We start from the raw sequence: 22,224 nt of genomic DNA on the forward strand, positions 1-22,224 counted from the left end.
TAATCATGTATCTCTCCCACCTGCGTTCCAGGGAATACAGGTTTAGGAACCTCAAGCGCTCCCAGTAATTGAGGTGTTTTATCTCTGTTATGCGCGCCGTGAAGGTTCTCTGTACATTTTCTAGGTCAGCAATTTCACCTGCCTTGAAAGGTGCTGTTAGTGTGCAGCAATATTCCAGCCTAGATAGAACAAGTGACCTGAAGAGTGTCATCATGGTTTGAGTACAGAGCTGTTTGAATACTGAGGTTCCACTGTAAAAGTGGTTATTTTTAACCCTTTCAGGGTCCACAGACCCTCTCCAAGACTTGTTCTCACGGTCCCCCAAATTTAAAAAAAAAAAAAAAAATTCTTATGAAAAGATAGAGAATCTTTTCCTGATCATAATGACACCAAAAGTATGAAATTTGATGGAAAACTTACGGAATTATGCTCTCGCGAAGTTAGCGGTCTCGACGATGTTTACGCATCAGCGATTTTGCCCACTTTGAACCCTATTTTCAGCCAATTCCAGTGTACTAGTCAACAAAAATCATAACTAGTATTTCGCTAGAACTCCATTTTTTGTATCGAATGAGTACAAGAAACCACCCATTTACCGATTTCAACTATCCAATACAGTGGTCAGAATTTAGCAATTTTGCCAATCTCACACAAATTTCAAAAGATGCCAATTTCCGAATAGAGTCCAAAATAAACAAGAAAGACATTCCTGGCACTAAAATAACATTTCCTCTGTTATTAGTCACATCCCCATGCCCCTCTTACATTCTTTTGCTTTTCACTTTGAATTTTTATTCTCACAAAAAATAGAAGATTTACTGTTATGCAGTCTACTGCATTAGTGTAGAAATGGTATAAATAATATCAGCGCACTTGTGAAAGAATATTAGACTCACCAGTTGACGTGTATTGGACACACAGCATGATTTGTTTACTTTTGAACTTTGGTAAAAATCGAACATTTCTGCTACTTTGAGCTCAGTTTCAAGGTAATTTTCATTGTAAAACCAGTCAAAATCATCTCAATTTCTGTAATATGCCTTCCATTCTATAAAATGAGACCAGGAAAACTAGAATACAACAATAAATACCATACGAAAATACAGTGCAAAGTTGCTGTTTTAATCCAAAAGCACGGTCAAAGTTTTTTTTTTCTCATTACGCACTGTGTGCTGCAGGATTTTTTTTTATACTGTGCACACTGACCACATAGACCCATTCTTTCATATGTAGGCCTACCAGCATTCTCTCACTAGATTTGAGGGTGCTAGAATTTAGGCATACTAGTACGACATGGACACTGGTGCGTAAGCCATACCAGTACAGCCGAAACCCTGAAAGGGTTAATTAATATATTCTTTTTCTTACAGAAACTGCATTAAAAAAAATTATATTTTCATGAAAATGGGCAAAACAAAAGACATATCACTGACAAAGAATGGCCAAATTCACGTGTTACTGACAGAAACAGGTTACTCTCGTAGAAAAAAAAGCAGAAAAGGGGTATTATTTAAAGGCTGGCATTAATTAACACTTCATCCCCAAGCAAGCCGGTAAAATTGATAGTAAAAGAGTAACAACTTCAAGAGCAGATCGACTTATTGAAAAGAAGCTACTTACCAATGGAAAACTGTCAGTGTAGCAACTTAAAAACACCATTTGGATCACGAGAATATTCCTGTTTCAACAAAAACCCTGGGAAGACCCACATGTGACTTCTAAAAATTTGTCGCAAAAGTAAAAAACTCAAGCTGACCCATAAAGCGATTGAAAAGCATTTAAAATGGGAAAAGAAGTAGTAGATAATCTTCTTTCACTGCAAATGACCGGAAATTGGTAAATAAGTCAAAGTTTGATAATCTTTTTTTTTTTTAACTAAGTTAAAATGATTCGAATAGTCAACAAAAATTTGTGTGGCAAGCTTTCAACATTTTTCATACCTACAAATGTCTGTCTTATTTTCTTTGCACATTTATTTCAGTGACGAATCAGCGTTTCAAGTAACGAGTGACAAATCTCAGTTTGTAAGAAGACGTGTCACTGAAGAATTACATCCTGAATGTCTCGTGAGCATCGTTAAACATCCAACATTTACGATGGTCTGGACTCTAATTAGTAGTTAAAGGTACAGGTAAGCTGTACGTATATTGCTGAAGGTACCATGTGACAGGATCAATACAGAAGAGTTTTAGAAACTAGACTCATTCCTAAGATACATGACTGATTTCAAAGTGAAGAATCATTCCATTTTATGCAGGATGAAGCACCATGCCATGCAGCAAAATCTATTAAAGTATTTCAGGGTTCACAAAATATCATCCTTGTTGATTATCCAGGTAATTCACCAGAAATGAATCCAATGGAGAATTTATGGGAAACAGTTAAAAGAAAAATGAAAGCAGAGTATCACAACCAAAACAGTTGATAGAAAGAATAACATGAGTGTGAAGCCATAATGACGAAGTGCAAACCCACTGCCATATCTGCATACAAAGCATGTCTCGATGCATCACTTCTCTAAGGCTAAAGGTGGACTAACTACATTTCAGATGTGTAGAATATATGTTCAATGTATTCAAGTAAACTGTGTTCAACCATAAATGTATCATTCATCTTACATTTTTGAAGGAAAGTCAATGTAATATGGTTAAAACTGAGAAATATTCATTTTTTTCTGGAGTGGCTCTAATAACCTGGTCACCTTCTGTAAATGCAGTTAAAGGCAACTTCATCATTGTTGCCAGACAACAAGAATTCACTTCTAATCATACCACCAGCAGGGGTAAGAGTACTGCAGTGCTTATATTCGTGAGTCGTGCTTATATTCTGATTGTACCTTGCCATGCTTAAATAAACCCTGTTTCCTTTTTTATTTGTACTGGCTAAAGTCAATGCAGGCTGCTTTATATGAAGATGAAGTCCCTCTTTAATACATGCAGCCTATATCACAGGGTTCTGCTCAAGTTCCTGCTTATTATGAATATTTTTTTTTTCTGTATCTAATACAGCATAGAACTGGGTTACCTAAACCCTTGAACGGTCCAAAGAGATCGACGTTCAAATTCGTAGTGCTACAAAAGTAGATCTACTTTTTTTTACATATTTTCATGGAGACAAATGGTTTTTAATACTTGACGTGCTGTTGGAGTGTGAGCAAAGTAACATTTATGAAGGGGTTCAGGGAAACCGGTAGGCCGGACTTGAGTCCTGGAGATGGGAAGTACAGTGCCTGCACTCTGAAAGAGGGGTGTTAATGTTGCAGTTTAAAAACTGTAGTGTAAAGCACCCTTCTGGCAAGACAGTGATGGAGTGAATGATGGTGAAAGTTTTTCTTTTTTGGGCCACCCTGCCTTGGTGGGAATCGGCCAGTGTGATAATAAAAATAATAATTTTCAAATATAACCAAAAAAAATGTAGATAAAAGTTTTTTACACGTTTTCAAATGTAAAACAAAAAAGATCTACATTTTTTTACATACTTTCAGATGTTGAAAAAATGTATATATACATTCGGACCATTTAAGGGTTAAAAGGGGTAATCCTCATTTCCAGTAGTGCTGTGTAAAACCAATTACTCATTACTGTCATCACTTTCACTGGGCTCAACACCGAATTAACTGTATTTTATTCAATAAATATTTGATGAACAGGGACATTATCGCAAGCAACCCATTCTTCTATACTGTATCTCGAGCAGTAACGGCCATAATCATTTCACATCAATGGTGAAAATGTCTCTGGATCAAGCTGTATGACAATCCTCTCAGTGGCAAACAAATGCTGATACACTGGTGCTAGGGATTCTCCCTACTTGAAAAAGTCACCAGCTAATATTGCGCTCACTTCTTACACACCTCAGTACTACATTCTCAGCATGACTCATCAATTCATGGAAAATGGCCTTCTCTGACTCTACTGAGATGTTCAATATCAGGAACAGCATCGTTGTCATGAAACATGCTAGCATAAATTATACCATAATTTATGACAACTGTTAACCCTTTCAGGATTGAGAGGCCCTCTCCTAAACTCGTTCTCACGGTCAAAAATTTTTCGGAAAAAGAAAAAATATTTCTTCTTATGAAATGATAGAGAATCTTTTCCCGATCATAATGACACCAAAAGTATGAAATTTGATGGAAAACTTATGGAATTATGCTCTTGCGAAGTTAGCGGTCTCGACGATGTTTATGCATCGGCGATTTCGCCCACTTTGAACCCTATTTTCGGCCAATTCCTGTGTACTAGTCGACAAAAAATCATATTTATTTTGCTAGAACTCCATTTTTTCTATCGAATGAGTACAAGAAACCACCCATTTACCAATTTCAACTATTCAATAAAGTGGTCAGAAATTGCCAATTTTGCCAATTTCACACAAATTTCAGAAGATCCCAATTTCCAAATAGGGTCCAGAATAAACAAGACAGACATTCCTAGCACTAAAATAACAAGTTCTCTGTGCGTTAGTCACGTCCCCAGGCCCCTCTAACATTTCTTTTGCTTTCCACTTTGAATTTTTATTCTCACAAAAAGTAAAAGATTTTCTTTTATGCAGACTACTGCATTAGCGTAGAAATGGTATATATATCAGCGCACTTGTGAAAGAATATTAGACTCACCAGTTGATGTGTATTGGATGCTTGACATGATTTGTTTACTTTTGAACTTCAGTAAAAATCGAACATTTCTATTACTTTGAGCTAAATTTCAAGGTACTTTTCATTGTGAAACCAATCAAAATCATCTTAATTTCTGTAATATGTCTTCCATTCTATAAAATGACACCAGGAAAATTAGAATATAACCATAAATACCATACGAAAATACAGAGCAAAGTCGCTGTTTTAATCCAAAAACACGGTCAAAGTTTTTTTTTTTCTCATTACGCACTGTGTGCTGCAGGATTTTTTTTATATTGCGCACACTGACCACATAGACCCATTCTTTCATATGTAGGCCTACCAGCTTTCTCTCGCTAGATTTGAAGGCACTAGAATTTAGGTGTTTAGTATGTCAATAACCCTGGTGCGTAAGCCGTACTAGTACGTCGGAAACCCTGAAAGGGTTAAGTCTGAGGGCAATGTGTGGTGTGAATATAATGCAGAGAATCCATAGTTTGGAAGAGGAAGTGCAGGATTACCAAAACTATTATCCAGAGGGGTGACGAGAGGTTATCGAGATGGTTTGGATATGTAGAAGAGAGGATTGAACGAAATAGAATGACTTCGAGCGTGTATAAATCTGTAGTGGAGGGAAGGCGGGGTAGGGGTCAGCCTAGGAAAGGTTGGAGGGAGGGGGTAAAGGAGGTTTTGTGTGTGAGGGGCTTGGACTTCCAGCAAGCGTGTGTGAGCGTGTTAGATTGGAGCAAATGAAGTCGAATGTTTTTTAGGACTTGACATGCTGTTGGAGTGTAAGCAAGGTAACATTTATGAAGGGATTCAGGGAAACCAGCAGGCCTGACTCGATTCTTGGAGACGGGAAGTAAAGTGCCGGTACTCTGAAGGAGGGGTGTTAATGTTGCAATTTTATAACTGTAGTGTAAACATGCCTCTGGCAAGGCAGTGATGGAGTGAATAATGACGGAAGTTTTTCTTTTTCGGGCCACCCTGCCTTGGTGGGAAATGGTAGTGTAAAAAAAAAAAATTAGAAACAATATCATCTCACTATTGTGGAATGCAAATTTTGAATTTATAAGTGTAATTTTTTATGAAATATCTTTGGGCTACTCCTAACTTAACAACGGAGTTCCATTCCTAAGACCATGTCGATAAACAAATTTGTTGCTAAGCGAGGAGCATAACATAATGGTAGTGGGTTTATGTTAACCATCTTTGATATTGCTTTGTCACCCTGCATCATTTATAACATTTTTAGAATATGTATTTTTAAATGTTTATACAGTAGTGTACCGTATACAGCCTCTCCTCACTTAATGACAGAGTTCCGTTCCTTAAAATACGTTGGCAAACTAATTCGTCGCTAAGTGAGGAGCATACTATAATGGTAGTGGGTTTGTGTCAACCATCTCTGATATTAAAACAATGTCACCTTCGTACCATTTATAACATTTCTGATATATTTTTAAATCTTTATACAGTAGTGTACTGTACACTGAAACACACAGAATAGAGGAAATCAGCTCTAATATACATTATTTAGGTATGAATACTGGTTAGAGAGCGCATCGTAAGTCTGACACGCCGGTAAAGGAGTACGTCACTAAGTGAGGAGAGGCTGTATTTTATATTTAAACCCTTAAATATTACTGATCCATTGGCTGAGTCAGGCCTAAGAGAAGCAGTGAAGCACTTTCCATTAGTGAAAAAGTGCTATAACTTATTGATTAAACTTTATCATAGGTATATATGTAAATGAAAAGCTTATATATATAGGGTTCACTACTATCCGCAGTTCTGGGTATCCATGGTAGGTCTTGGAACGTATCTCCCATGGATACCTGGAGTTTACCTGGAGAGAGTTCCGGGGGTCAACGCCCCCGTGGCCCGGTCTGTGACCAGGCCTCCTGGTGAATCAGAGCCTGATCAACCAGGCTGTTACTACTGGCTGCACGCAACCCAACGTACGAGCCACAGCCCGGCTGGTCAGGTACCGACTTTAGGTGCTTGTCCAGTGCCAGCTTGAAGACTGCCAGGGGTCTATTGGTAATCCCCCTTATGTATGCTGGGAGGCAGTTGAACAGTCTCGGGCCCCTGACACTTATTGTATGGTCTCTTAACGTGCTAGTGACACCCCTGCTTTTCATTGGGGGGATGTTGCATCGTCTGCCAAGTCTTTTGCTTTCGTAGCGAGTGATTTTCGTGTGCAAGTTCGGTACTAGTCCCTCTAGGATTTTCCAGGTGTATATAATCATGTATCTCTCCTGCCTGCATTCCAGGGAATACAGGGATTGAGGTTTCACAAGAAATATCTGACTTCTTCACCTTTACGATAAGCAGATCAAAAAACAATTCTGTTCCAAAGTTTTCAAGTGCTGCTTCAACACTAACCCTTTGGTGTACAGGTCATAAATTGGCAATCTATATCCTAACTTCTAGACTCAGCATGTCTCCATTCCATTCTGGCCATCATTTTTTTTTTTTATTATCCTGTACTGTGCAGTGTGATCTCACAGAAGTGGAGGTGTAATTTAAGTCTAGAAGTTGCTGCCATCTGCCAGCCTAAGGGAAAACTACTCCTAGCTCTAAGGCCATGCATTTTCATTTATTTTTGTGAGATTTACTATAAATAATTAAATATGAATACTGTAGAACACAGACAAGTGAAAATGTGTTACACAAAATACATACTATAATGGAATAAACTGCCTATTTATTCACATTAGTCAGAAAAATAATTATTTTCTTTACTGGATAACCATTTAATTAATTTTCATGTCCTTGCTCATTGCAGGTAACAATGTGGACCAAGATGAACCTGATCAAGCATAAAATATATACACAAGTTCTTTTATGGGTTTTACCCAAAATGTAACTATATATTTAAAAAGAATAAATCACTAAAACTGTCCTAAAATATAGATATTTTTATACAGAGAAAAAAGAAGAGTGAGTCTAAAATGCTAAACAATATTTTTTGTATAACAGTGAAAAACATAGGAATACAGTGGAACCCCAGTTTTCGTCCAGTCTTATTATCAAACAATTCAGTTTTCAACCACTTTTTTGGCTAAATTTTCTAAGTTTTCATACATCTGCTTGGAAATCTTCTGTACCAGACACGTCCACCTGCCCGCGGGATGTGGCCACTCATATGTTTGTGACTCGGTCTGCCTTTATTAGTCGTTCAGCGAAGAAGAGAGATGAGAGAATGTGTCTTCTTCAGCGATTAAGAACATTTGTGCAAAGTGGAGTGAGGTGCAATGTTATGTGGAGAAATATCACCCAAAGACGGGAGAGAGTAGTCTCCTGACCTTAACAAATGATGACAAGAAGATGGCCAGAGGCCTATCCTACCTCGTTAATAGAATGTAATTTGTTATGTAGCAGACCAGACCAACACTGTTGCCAATAGGTGCAGAGGTGGGTAGCAATTACAGCAAAATAGTCTGTGAATGGAACACCTTTATATGAAACTGGGAGGTCATGTACTGCTGACCGTGCAGCCATGTCTGCTTGTTCATTGCCCTGTACATCAACATGACCAGGTACCCAACAAAAAACTATCTTTGTGCTTCCTAGAGATATGGCGTAACAAAAGTTGGATACAAAGATCTAGGGGATGAGGTGTATCAAATTTTCTTATAGCCTGTAAAGCACTAAGGGAGTCTGAAACGACCACAAATGGTGACACAGACATAGATGCAATACGGATCAGTGCTACGAGAATGGCACACAATTCAGCTGTAAAAGTGTTAGCCGAGGATAATAAATGCCCTCGCACGATACTGTCCGGAAACAATGCTGTGAATCCGACACCATCAGAAGACTTGGAACCATCGGTGTATAATGTGTTGGCACGAGAATGAGAAAAAGAAAGCGAGAAGCCACAATAGGCAGTTAGGCTTTTGCGCATGGCAGTGGGAAAGAACAGACACAAACCGTCAGAACTTCCCAAAGGGGTAGGAAAAAGTGACATGCTACATGAACATAGAAAGATGGTAACTGAAGAGAAGACAAGAGTGAATGTAGGCGAAGAGAAAAGAGAAGGAGTAAACAGGGGAAATGAACAAAAAGAACGTCTACTAATATCAGTGACTATCCTATATACACCTACCATCCGACTTACGACCTGCTCGACTTACGACCACTTGACTTATGACCGTGTTTTTTATGCCAAATTTCTGGGAAATAAACAACTATTTGTGTTGTACACAGTGTTTATCCTAAACCTTACAGTATAAAATACAGTACTAACAACATAAAAAGTAAAGTAAAACATGAAATACCAAAATAAAACAATAAAATAAAGTCATTACAAAAATGTTTTGTTGATATTCAGTAGTAAAGTTCGACACGACCATTATGACTTACGACCGGTTTCTCGGAACCGAACTCAGTCGTAAGTCGGATGGTAGGTGTATATGGAAAGATTGTGGAGGTCATGAGAGCGAACATAATAGCGAAAGCAATGAGCATCACGGCAATCGGTCAAGGATGGAATATTCGCTCTCAACCGGTGAAGAGCAAAAAGCACTGAAGCATAAATGTAATCCCTGGTGATGGATGGGATTAAGGCTTGAGGGAGTTGCAGGAGAGGCCAGTGCATATATCTGGTTGCCATAATTGAGTTTCAATAAAATTAGGGCTGAATGTAGTCGAAGGACAGTTCTACGATCAGTCCCCCATGAAAGATGAGCGAGGGTTTTAAGGAGGTTCAGCCGGCTATGACAAGTTGCCTTCAGAGAGGTAATGTTAGGTTTCCAGGATAACCGACGGTCAAACAGAAGGCTGAGAGACCTGATCGTATCATGTTCTGGGATACGTGAGCCATAGAAGTACAATGGATGATCAGAGCTGACAGCACGTTTAATGAAAGTAATTTGGCGAGTTTTAAATTCTAGAAAATTTAAACCCATGAGTAGTGGCCCAATTGCAAACACGGATAACTGCATGCTGGAGAGAAACTGAAATGAGGTGACATTCAGTGCCTGCACAAGCTATAGCAAAGTCATCAACAGAGTGATGACCAAATATTAGATGGAAGAATAGAGGGGAGATCATTTATAGCAAGGAGAAAAAGTGTTGTGCTCAGAACACATCCCTGGGAGATACCTTCAGCTTGGACAAAGTCCCTTTCCTAACACGGAAATGTCTCTCAGGTAAGAAGTTCTTAAGGAAAAATGGTACATTGCATCGGAAGCCTAAGGAGTAGGCCTGGGCCAAGATGTTATACGTCCAAGTTGTGTCATATGCCTTCTCAAGCTCAAAAAAGATGGCAATAACCGAGTGGTTGTTGGCAAAGGCATTACAAACATACGTATCCAAGCGAAGTATGGGGTCAATGGTAGAATGGCCCTTACGAAAGCCATATTGACTATGGGAGAGACTGTTGTGTGCCTCTCAATACCACATCAAACATCTATTTATCATACATTCCATCACCTTGCAACTGCACTGGTAAGAGCACTGGGATGATAGTGGGAGGCATCATGTCCCATAGTACCCGGTTTGCGAAAAGGGAGAACAATCGCAGATTTTCACAGCTGGGGAAGAACTCATTGTGGCTAAGTAAGATTAAAGAGTCGTAGCTCGATCGCTAGGACACTCAGCTAACACACTGAGGTCCAGGGTTCGAATCTCCTCTGGTATGGATGGAAAACATTAGGGACGTGCTTCCATAAGACACCTGCTGTCCCTGTCCCTGTTCACCCATCAGTTCAAAATGGGTATCTGGGTGTTAGCTGACTGGCGTGGGTCGCATTCCTGGACAAAACTGACCTAATTTGCCTGAAATGCTCAGCATAACAAGTGGCTTTCTATATAATAGTATGTCATTGATGTCAGCTAGACCTGTATACCATGTACTTGTACTTGCAGTAAATAAAGATACTATTATATTATTATTATTATTATTATTATTATTATTATTATATTAATTAAATAAGAGGACACCAAGGGCTGACTCATGTAAATGCTGTAGCATATGAATATGAATGCTGTCAGGCCCAGCTGCCAATGAGCAGCAAGCAGAGAGTGTTGCCTCTAGTTCCAGAAGTGTAATAGGCACATTATAAGATTTGTCTCTGATAGAAGAAAAGTTCCAAACTGCACTCACAGAGGAAGCCGAAGTGACGGTAGAAACATAATCCTGCCAGCGAGTTTAGTGTCACGGATGACACGGCGGACGACCGCTCCGATGAATATTACAAAACATAGCCCAAGATGGGATGGATAACAGAGGAGAGTAATTTGGGTTCTTGTTAACAAACACAGAAAAACTGGGAGAGCAACAACTGAAGCTCACTCCGGTTACCTCTGAGGCCACTCATAGTCCACTGTAAGTAAGCCATGATTTGCGAAGAGAAAGTTACAAGAAATCTGAAGGCAGAGGTATCTACAGACTAGAAGCGTTAGAAAAGTCCACATGTGGAGGCAGTGGAAAACATACAAGCAGTGAGGGATTGGGATGCTGCAAAGAAAAGTTGTGCAGACGAAAAAGAGTGAAGATGAGGGACAGGAGGTGGAGTGGTGTCCATCAATGGTCTAGTCTCCTCAATATATTCGGAGATAGCTTCAAGTGTTTCAGAAGATGAGGACGGTGTATATGGGACAATATTGGGGAGGGAAGGAGAAGGGTGAATAAAGGTCGGGGTGATGATGGACAGGAGATGAAGCAATCTGGGAGGGGGCAGAAGAGGAAGAAACTTGGGAGGGGACAGGGAAGGAAGGTACTGTACGAAAAGGAGGATGAACCTCCACACTTGTAACAGAGCCCGTATGAGATGAAGAACCAGGTACAGACTGGAAAGGAAAAATGGGCAGGTAAAAGAAGGGAAGGAGGGGTTAAATGGGGTTTGAACAAAGGGGATTTTTTGGACTTCAGAGAAGTAGAGGGGTGATGGGGAGGAGTTGTACGTGGCCTTGTAGACACAAACTTAGGAGAAGGAGGCGAGAACAGAATGAGGTAGGGACCTCTGAGTCCATGACAGCAAAAGAATTAGAGACAGGGGTGATTGTGGAAGGGGTGACCACAGAGGAGGATGCAGAAGTTGGGACCCCAGAGGTGGGGGGTCGTTTGGCATCTCAAGAATAAGAAATACGAGTAAGTCTCCCCTGGAGGCGTAGATGAGAGACTGCCATAGCATAAGAAAAGCCTTCCGCCTCTTTGAGACAATGGATTTCTCGCTCATTTAAGTAAACTTGGCAACGGCGAGAGTAAGATGGGCAAGCCTCATAACAAATAGGGCAAGGAGGTACACTACAAGATGTACTGGTACGGTCATCGGCACCACAGACTGGGCATTCGGCCATGGACCTGCACTATTTTGCTGGATAACCAAAATGCCAGCAATTTCTACACTGTTGTGGTGTAGGGATCACCTTTCAAACTTCTAAACGGTGTCCCACAATATAAACCAAGGAAGGAAGCTCAAGGCAGTCAAAAGTTAAGCAAGCTACATTGCAAGGATATCGTCTCTGCCTGCAGGCAGAGAGGACGTAAGTGTCTACTTTGAGGATTGGGAGGTCTTGGAGCTCAAGCTGTTCCAGAATGTCATCACCACATGCCTGGAAATTCTGTTGGACAATGGTATGAGGTAGAATGACTGTACCACTACAAGAATCGAGAGAATGATATTTTTCAATAGCTACAGGAACAGCATCTATGGTTGTAAGGAGAGAGATCGCGAGCTTGGCTAGCATTCTGTACCATGACGATGCGTGTACTGCTCAAGAGCATGAAAGGATATATCTCGACCAACATGGTGTAAGAGCATCTTGCCAATACTATTATCAGAAAGATAGGCAGGAGAAGTCAGTTGCAGGGTAAAAAACTTAGTCCATTGCGCATTTTGAAGCAGCGTGTAAGCGAAGTGAATGTCATGCCAGTTTTTTCTGGGCAGAATGAGAAGGCAGCAAAGATGTATCATCAGTTAACGGTCTTGGGTGTTTAGGAGTGGGACTGGAGTCGGTCCGATGTGGGGCGATCCAAAAATCACCACACCATAGAGGGAGAAGCCAGAAGTATGGTCAAAGAAGTACAGAGGCAAGATGTATCAAAGGAGTCAGGTGGAACCCCAGTACCTGGACCAGGTGATGAAACAGTACCAGCAGGAGGTACACGGGCATCAGAAATGCCCGAAGTGTGATCAAGTAACGAGGCAGGGTCAGAACAGTATGCAGTATCAGGAAGGGGCCAAGGGGGAAGCAGGTTCATGAATTGGGAACTCCATGGTTACGTCACTTTTATTTTTGTTTTTTTAGAAAAAAAAAGATAAGAAAATATAAAGAAAAAAAAAGGAATAAAAAGAAGAGGGGAACATGGAGGAATAGCTCCTAGGAGGAATGAAGGGGCCATAAATCACCCTCCATGCCCAAGAGGACCCCGGCACTGCAAGTAGTGCAGATGCGGCATGGAACCCATGCCATACCCTACCCTTCATGCCAGTAAACCTGCAATCCGGGGTAGCAACCTCACATCTGCCGAGCCACCTTGGTAGACAAGTGAAGGCAGCTGGACACCCGCCACAAAGCATACCTCCTTCGGCTACTACCCCCGGGAATTCAAAAGGCAGCCTTCAGAGATACACCAGTCACCCAAAAGACACCCAAAGCCACCCCCTGGGAGTCAGGAGAGGGATCAGGATATTCCCAGGTGATCCAGATTCCATGGCAAACTACACCACTGCCAAAGGGCCCAATGGAATGGGATGGACCACGGTACCCGTCCCTGTACCTAGGAACTAGAAAGCCTGTGGGGAGAATCCCAACAGCTGAAAAGAGAAAGGGGATAGGGAAGGGAGGACTGGGGGGTAATTAGGTTAGGTCTGAGGAAGGAGACCAAAAGGTCTAATTCCACATACCAAGAGCCTCTTCACCATGTCAAGGAGCCCCCCCCTTGAAGAGGTATGCTTATAACAATATACCTGTACATTAATTTTAAATTCATTATCTTCAAGAGATGCATGTACATATAAGCTAATGGGTAGTAAATTTACAGATATTAGCTACATTATGCCGAAAGCACAGCTACATAAGAATAAGGGGACATTTTTCAGATCCATGGCCCCTGAACGGAAAGAATTTTTCTACCTATAAGCACTTCAGTATATTGGACTGGCTGTAGTACAAATGGATCCTCTACTAGAAATGTACATGTAATATATAAATGATGGAATTTCAATATTAAAAAGATATTTCCTTTAATATTTATCTCATCACTTTTGGCTCAGTGAATACTGATTTACCCTTGATGAGTTTTGGGAGTTTTTCCACTCCTTGGGCCAGATGGCTCAAAATTCAATAAAGTTGCAAAATTTCAAAAATTTTGTTAAATAAATTTTCCAGATTCTAATACAATATTATTTGGAACATTCTTTTAAAATTTTATTTGGAACACCTTTCTCACAAAATTCATTAATAGAACCATTCGGGCAACATTTGGGGAAATAGTAAAATGTTTACGACTGGCAACTACTCTTGGGTTTAACTCCTTAATAATGCTCCAGGACATTTTCTAAAATATAAAAAAGATGGACCTTCATGTCTTTTTTTTTTTTTTTTTTTTTTAATTTTGCTATCCAATTTCCTTTTTCTTTCCATAACCAGAATTGAGTAATATTCCAACCCTAGACACCAGGAGATCAACTCAGTTTAGCTCATGCTACAATGGTTCTTAACAACATGCACACCCTTATGTTAAAACATTTATGAACGCAACCACTCGAATCCACCTCATGAGGTGGAGCATCATACTGTATCTTATCTGCCTATTTCAACTATTTATAATAAAAAAATAACCATTACTGTATCTATCTCAATTTATATAATGGAAGCCTATGGAAAATTTGCCATGTATCATAAGTCTTGTGCAGGGGCTAGTATACTCATGTATAACTCATGGATTATAGGCAGTAAAGTATAGTATAAAATGCTTCCAAGAAAGCAAATTTATTGACATGCATTTTATTTCATGAAGCACTAAACCCATATGGGTCATTCACTGCAAGAAGTGGTTGAGGCTTGATCCTTCATCCTCTAATTGCAACTCAGTCTCTGACCAGTCAGGCTGTTGGTGAGTGTGAATATGTGGATATAGGGGGATTCCATTGTAGTACCTGCACACATAACTGCAATGGTAATTAACAAATAGTAATTTTGCTTCTCTGAAGATTCCTACAGCATATCTTCCTTTGAGTAATAGCAAACAGATTTACACTGAGATTAAACAAATTATTGAATGAGAGAATGGTAATAAAAATTTTTAATCTGCTTCAAAATGAACCATAAGGTAAGACAGTGAAGAAACTAGGATCCTGTATTAAACATGCCCAATTAATCCCTCTAAAGCCACCATACTTTAAATTCATGCTGGAGATTTGTATGAACTGCCAATACTGTAATTTTAAGTCTTACTGTATAAAATGACAGCATATTATATGCTGCCTTATACAGAGACTGAAGGTTGGTACACCTGTATGGCTCAAAAGAGGTAAACTCTTTGATAGTATCCCAGTACCAAGATACCTTGCCCAACCCCACCACTACCTCACACCTCATTACACTCACACATGGCTGATTACTTAGGGGAACCCGTCTTTTTTATCTCAGACAAATGCCAATTTTAAATAAAAACTTAAAATAAAAACACTCAGTAGTGTTGAATGCCTCATCTGACAGTTTGAGTCACGACGTCAACAATGCCATACATCTCAAGCTCATGTTTTTATAATAAACTTACGGTAACAACGCCAGCCAGGCAACACTGATCGGCGAGAGTGCCTGACGCAAATGCATATACGTGTGATGGTGGGAGTGCCACAGTGCCAGGGACGGGGCCACTGGTTATCCTGGCCCATCATGGCAGCCACCCAGTCTACCAGCCTCACTATTTCCCTCTCCCTGATCTTCATACAAACACACAGCTCCGACAGCATCACCTTCACTGAATCTAGAGACATTCAGGGGTCAAAAAGCGCAATACTCACCGGTATGCTTATTCGCGATCTTATTGAAACAGTTCTGAAACACCTCATAGAGATGCATCGGCTCATCCTCTGCTCCTGCCATCTTGGCTCACACTGAAAACATAGAGTAACATTCGTTCGTTTAACAAACAGAGTTCATTACCTTACGTCACAAATACTCGCGATATCCCAAAGACGCATGACGCAGGGAACTTTACCTTAATGTCGAGAAACTCGTACATCATTTACTACATTCAGTTTCTTGGATATGTTGTTCCTATTTGTGAAAACTGCTCGATATTATATCTTAAGAGAATGCTTTGTTTAGATCCAGTGTCCGCACGCGCGTCAAGGCTGCCAACCATACAAAATTCAATAACACAGGCGCTCTCCCTTCCATTGATGCTGGAAGCGCCAAGATCACTTGAATTGAATCTTAAGTCACCTCTTCAAAGTGACACACACTTATCACTTATTACACAGATATTACTGTTTCAATGGTCATTTAAGAATATACGAGTGTTTTTGCAAAATCACGTACATGTATCTATACGTGTATCTATATAATTATATAATATGTTAGTTCATATACAGGCTACCTAACGTGATGAGGTATCTGTAGTCGAGTAGTTTAAAGTAGGTTATTGATAACGTAACGAAAGGACCTCAATGGAAATAAGTCACTGACTTTTTTGGGGTTATCCTAAGTTTTCTACACGTATGCTGCTATGTATGATAATCTATAACTGTATTTGTGTATACCTGAATAAACTTACTAGCGTCACGTTGGGACCTATCCCAACTACCAAAGTAGGTTCGAATCCTTTTGGCTCATACATTTGTATGTGTATATACACCTCTGGTGTTAAGTACCCTTGTTTCCAGAATAGAAAGTAAGCTTCATTCATGTCTTCAGAGATTTCTCCTAAGAGTTCTTGATCTTCTCTCCCCCTCCCCGGAACATATTTATTTGTTGATTTTTAATCTTTATTTAAATGATATAGAGTATATGTTTACATTTTAATAAGTACAGGTGCTTGGGAACTTGTGGAAAACCCCTAATTTATGTTGAGCTCCTCAGCCGCCGGACTAGAACCTAAGATGCTGCAATCTGTCCCTCTCTGAGGCGCTGGAAGAGAAGGGTGACAGCCCTCTGAATTCTGGTGGTTTCGATGAACCTAGAGCCCTGCTCGAGGAAAACCCTGACTTTTTTTCCTAGGAACCAAGGGTTTCTGATCCTGTATAGACGAAGTGGTACTACTTGGCAAAATCCCTGTAACTGACGAACTTTCTTGTGGTCAGCAGCACCTAGGTATCGGCCAGGCTAGACGCGCTGGTATAATGAGTCCCACACCAGCAGTTTCCCATTCTACCATGGGTATAATGTGGTCCCATCAGGGTGGCTAGTAGGTGCATCACGTGTTCTCTCTTGGGTGGACACAGGGGTGTAGCAAAACTTCTCCTGCTGATCTCGTTGGCTTCATTGCGTCTGACATGCGAACTTATGGAACTTGAACAGTTCAGATCATGCAGACCGTACTGGTCGTCTACTACTTTGTTGCATATACACATGTACTCATTATTAATTAGGACAGCAGAACTGAGAGCCAGCACAGTACGAAGGGCCTGCGGGTGAAGACATGGGAACTGTTAGGAGAAAGTCACCAGAGATGCACACTCCCTGTTAAAAAAGCGAGCTCTCTCGCCTTTTAACGGCGACACTGAAAGAGTGTCTCATATGCTGATACCACTGGTGCAACTGGGGTCATCCACTCCTTCCTGATTGCGTATATGTTCTGGAAGAATTTCCTTCACTGGCTCCTTGGAGCCATTGAAAGAGGATACGAAGGCTTGCAGGGCACTCTGAGGGGCTGTACGAATGCCCAGTCCATCTACTCTGCCTAGAAGTGTGACTTTCTACTACTGTTTCGTCCAGGGAAGGTTTTAGGACATTTTCAAGCGTGGGTTTTAAGAGGGAGTCGTACTTTCCTAGTTTGGACCTGACGAAGGACGGAGAGCATCGTAAAAAGTAAATAAGCTCAGGGGGAGACATTTGGTGAGGAGATAGAAGGCATCACGAGCATCATTCTCATTCTCAGGCAGAAACGAAGAGACGCGAACGGGTTTCACTGCTGGACGCCTTCACGTGAGTCAGTTTCGTGCTCTTCAAAGAGAAACTTCGAGTCGCTGTTGTAAGAGTAGATAAATGGATAAAGCGCAGGAAAATGATCATGAAAGGCTTTCGGTAAATCATCCATTTTGTCCGAGTTAAAAGTATCTACAAAGTCCAATTTGATCAGGGATTTCAGGTATGTGAGGGTAATGTATGCACGTGCTGTATGGGCTGCAGCTTCGCAACCTTGCGGGATCTCAACCGAACCCCAGCTGCTTCGGTCTCAGTCTGATTGCTACATCACTGTTCACTGTTCTCACTGTTGCTCTGGAAACAAGGCAGCAGAGGGAGTTACTAACGGCGATAGACTTGATTCCTCCATGTTTTTTTTAGTGGACAGTGAGGATGTGCCCTGTACATTATTCTGGCGCTTCATTGTATTCTGGTTTAACAAGTAAAAAAAAGACAGGCTGTAAATTACCCAGAATAAAATGGAAAGATTCATCCTACACCTTGATCTAAGAGAGCATATAATTCAGGATGAATTACAAAGAAGAATAATGTGATTTCTTGTATAGATTAGATTCATGCATCTGTTGCAGCAAACTGATTTTTTTTTTGATGCTCATACAATTCGTTTTCATGTATTCGATTTACTTAGTTTATTTGCATTTGATTACTCAAGGGTATTTTATTTTTAATAACAGTCATGATGATTTTTCACTATCAGATAGGTTGCAATTATTAGTACCTTGCCACTGTTACCCAAAAGTCAATATATACCTGGAAGTTAGTCGTCTATTGTGGGTCACTTCCTGGACAAGGATTAAAAATAAAAAGGACCAAAATGGAAATTAGCTACGCTGATTGGGTTATTCTGGGTTACTAATTTTAGCTGTTAATAATCCAGTCTATACAGTTCTCGCATTTGCCCGATAGCTGGGCGAAGCCCTTCCACAGGCTTAGTTCGTAGTTAAATGAGGCTTCAGCTCATAACGGGAATGACCAGGATCTAGTCCAAGAGCTAATTGGCTGTTGAAGGCCGCATCCTATTGAAGGTTCTGGGATAATCCTCTAGCATTAATAGTTAATATTATGGATAAAATCGTCATCATCTACTCTACTGTCTACAAAATGCGACAGTCAGGTAACAACAAATCCAAACAGAGGATCTTCAAATCACATACAGTTTTATAAGATTATATTATACATGTTTTCTATCTGCATCTAAAGAAGAGAGAAGAACGCCGACCTATTATTTTAACTTTCTCAGCAAAGATGATTAAACCTAGGTTTTTACTTCTCGGGAATACTTAAAATTTATTTAGTTATACAAATTAAGGAGGAAAATACATTTTCTCTAAATAATATCATAGAAAACAGTTTTATTGAAAGGTACACATACGTATATATGGAAGGATTAATCTTATCTAAATTCCGGCCTTTAGGAATCTATTTATTGCTAGGTAGCAGAGTCAGTGAATGTTAGGAGACTTACTCATGCGTTTCTTCCCTACCCAGATTCCACCCGGGCACTTTTATTTACGTATGACGGGATCATGAAAGAAATGTTAAAAGCAGGGGAGGGATATAGTGTTGGAGTTTACCGGGAGAGAGTTCCAGGGGTCAACGCCCCCGCGGCCCGGTCTGTGACCAGGCCTCCTGGTGGATCAGAGCCTGATCAACCAGGCTGTTGCTGCTGGCTGCACGCAAACCAACGTACGAGCCACAGCCCGGCTGGTCAGGAACCGACTTTAGGTGCTTGTCCAGTGCCAGCATGAAGACTGCCAGGGGTCTGTTGGTAATCCCCCTTATGTATGCTGGGAGGCAGTTGAACAGTCTCGGGCCCCCGACACTTATTGTATGGTCTCTTAACGTGCTAGTGACACCCCTGCTTTTCATTGGGGGGATGTTGCATCGTCTGCCAAGTCTTTTGCTTTCGTAGTGAGAGATTTTCGTGTGCAAGTTCGGTGCTAGTCCCTCTAGGATTTTCCAGGTGTATATAATCATGTATCTCTCCCGCCTGCGTTCCAGGGAATACAGGTTTAGAAACCTCAAGCGCTCCCAGTAATTGAGGTGTTTTATCTCCGTTATGCGCGCTGTGAAGGTTCTCTGTACATTTTCTAGGTCAGCAATTTCACCTGCCTTGAAAGGTGCTGTTAGTGTGCAGCAATATTCCAGCCTAGATAGAACAAGTGACCTGAAGAGTGTCATCATGGGCTTGGCCTCCCTAGTTTTGAAGGTTCTCATTATCCATCCTGTCATTTTTCTAGCAGATGCGATTGATACAATGTTATGGTCCTTGAAGGTGAGATCCTCCGACATGATCACTCCCAGGTCTTTGACGTTGGTGTTTCGCTCTATTTTGTGGCCAGAATTTGTTTTGTACTCTGATGAAGATTTAATTTCCTCGTGTTTACCATATCTGAGTAATTGAAATTTCTCATTGTTGAACTTCATATTTTCTGCAACCCACTGAAAGATTTGGTTGATGTCCGCCTGGAGACTTGCAGTGTCTGCAATGGAAGACACTGTCATGCAGATTCGGGTGTCATCTGCAAAGGAAGACACGGTGCTGTGGCTGACATCCTTGTCTATGTCGGATATGAGGATGAGGAACAAGATGGGAGCGAGTACTGTGCCTTGTGGAAAAGAGCTTTTCACCGTAGCTGCCTCGGACTTTACTCTGTTGACGACTACTCTCTGTGTTCTGTTAGTGAGGAAATTATAGATCCATCGACCGACTTTTCCTGTTATTCCTTTAGCACGCATTTTGTGCGCTATTACGCCATGGTCACACTTGTCGAAGGCTTTTGCAAAGTCTGTATATATTACATCTGCATTCTTTTTGTCTTCTAGTGCATTTAGGACCTTGTCGTAGTGATCCAATAGTTGAGACAGACATGAGCGACCTGTTCTAAACCCATGTTGCCCTTGGTTGTGTAATTGATGGGTTTCTAGATGGGTGGTGATCTTGCTTCTTAGGACCCTTTCAAAGATTTTTATGATATGGAGTGGTTGGTATTTTTGTTTAAAAATGTATGAAAGAGGGGAAGGTACTTAGGGATTGGCGGAGAGCATGTATAGTCCCTTTATATTAAAGGAAGGTGGACAAAAGAGACTGTAAAAATTATAGAGGAATAAGTTTACCGAGTATACCAGGAAAAGTGTACTGTAGGGTTATTATTGAAAGAATTAGAGGTAAGACAGAATGTAGGATTGTGGATAAGCAAGGAGGTTTTAGAGTGGGTAGGGGATGTGTAGATCAAGTGTTTACATTGAAGCATATATGTGAACAGTATTTAGATAAAGGTATGGAATTTTTATTGCATTTATGGGTTTAGAAAAGGCATATGATAGAGTGGATGGGGGAGCAATGTGGCAGATGTTGCAAGTATATGGAATAGGTGGTAAGTTACCAAATGCTGTAAAGAGTTTTTATGAGGATAGTGGGGCTCAGGTTAGGGTATGTAGAAGAGAGGGAGACTACTTCCCGGTAAAAGTAGGTCTTAGACAGGGATGTGTAATGTCACCATGGTTGTTTAATATATTTATAGATGGGGTTGTAAAAGATGTTCGGGAGAGGGGTGGAATTAAATTATGGGGAATCAAATACAAAATGGGAATTGACAGTTACTTTTTGCTGATGATACTGTGCTTATGGGAGATTCTAAAAACTGCAAAGGTTAGTGGACGAGTTTGAGAGTGTGTGTGAAGGTAGAAAGTTGAAAGTGAACATAGAAAAGAGTAAGGTGATGAGGGTATCAAATGATTTAGATAAAAAAAATTGGATATCAAATTGGGGAGGAGTATGGAAGAAGTGAATGTTTTCAGATATTTGGGAGTTGACGTGTCAGCAGATGGATTTATGAAGGATGAGGTTAATCATAGAATTTATGAAGGAAAAAAGGCGAGTGGTGTGTCGAGGTATATGTGGAGACAAAAAACGTTATCTATGGAGGCAAAGAAGGGAATGTATGAAAGTATAGTGGTATCAACACTCTTATATGGGTGTGAAGCTTGGGTTGTAAATGCTGCAGCGAGAGGCGGTTGGAGGCAGAGAAGATGTCCTGTCTAAGGGCAATGTGTGGTGTAAATATTATGCAGAAAATTCGGAGTGTGGAAATTAGGAGAAGGTGTGGAGTTAATAAAAGTATTAGTCAGAGGGCAGAAGAGGGGTTGTTGAGGTAGTTTGGTCATTTAGAGAGAATGGATCAAAGTAGAATGACATGGAGAGCGTATAAATCTATAAGGGAAGGAAGGCGGGGTAGGGGTCGTACTCGAAAAGGTTGGAGAGAGGAGGTAAAGGAGATTTTGTGGGCGAGGGGCTTGGACTTCCAGTAAGCGTTCGTGAGCGTGTTAGACAGGAGTGGAGACGAATAGTATTTGGGACCTGACGATCTGTTGGAGTGTGAGCAGGGTAATATTTAGTGAAGGGATTCAGGGAAACCGGTTATTTTTATATAGCCGGACTCGAGTCCTGGAAATGGGTAGTACAATGCCTGCACATTAAAGGAGGAGTTTGA

The 22,224-nt window shown here is 40.6% G+C and overlaps 1 protein-coding gene across 3 annotated transcripts in view; it reads right to left on the reverse strand.

Annotated features, from left to right (window-relative positions):
* Nucleotides 1-22,224, reverse strand: part of LOC138853757 (uncharacterized) — a 500,968-nt gene that overhangs the window by 471,732 nt on the left and 7,012 nt on the right. For 2 of the 3 annotated variants that reach the window (XM_070092293.1, XM_070092294.1), the window contains exon 1: nucleotides 15,360-15,596. In XM_070092293.1, the coding sequence (XP_069948394.1) occupies nucleotides 15,360-15,579 (220 nt within the window). In that variant the 5' untranslated portion in view covers nucleotides 15,580-15,596. The other variant, XM_070092295.1, reaches the window with a different exon arrangement.

Source organism: Cherax quadricarinatus, chromosome 39 (assembly GCF_038502225.1).
Source record: "Cherax quadricarinatus isolate ZL_2023a chromosome 39, ASM3850222v1, whole genome shotgun sequence".
Taxonomy (NCBI): Eukaryota; Metazoa; Arthropoda; class Malacostraca; order Decapoda; family Parastacidae; genus Cherax; species Cherax quadricarinatus.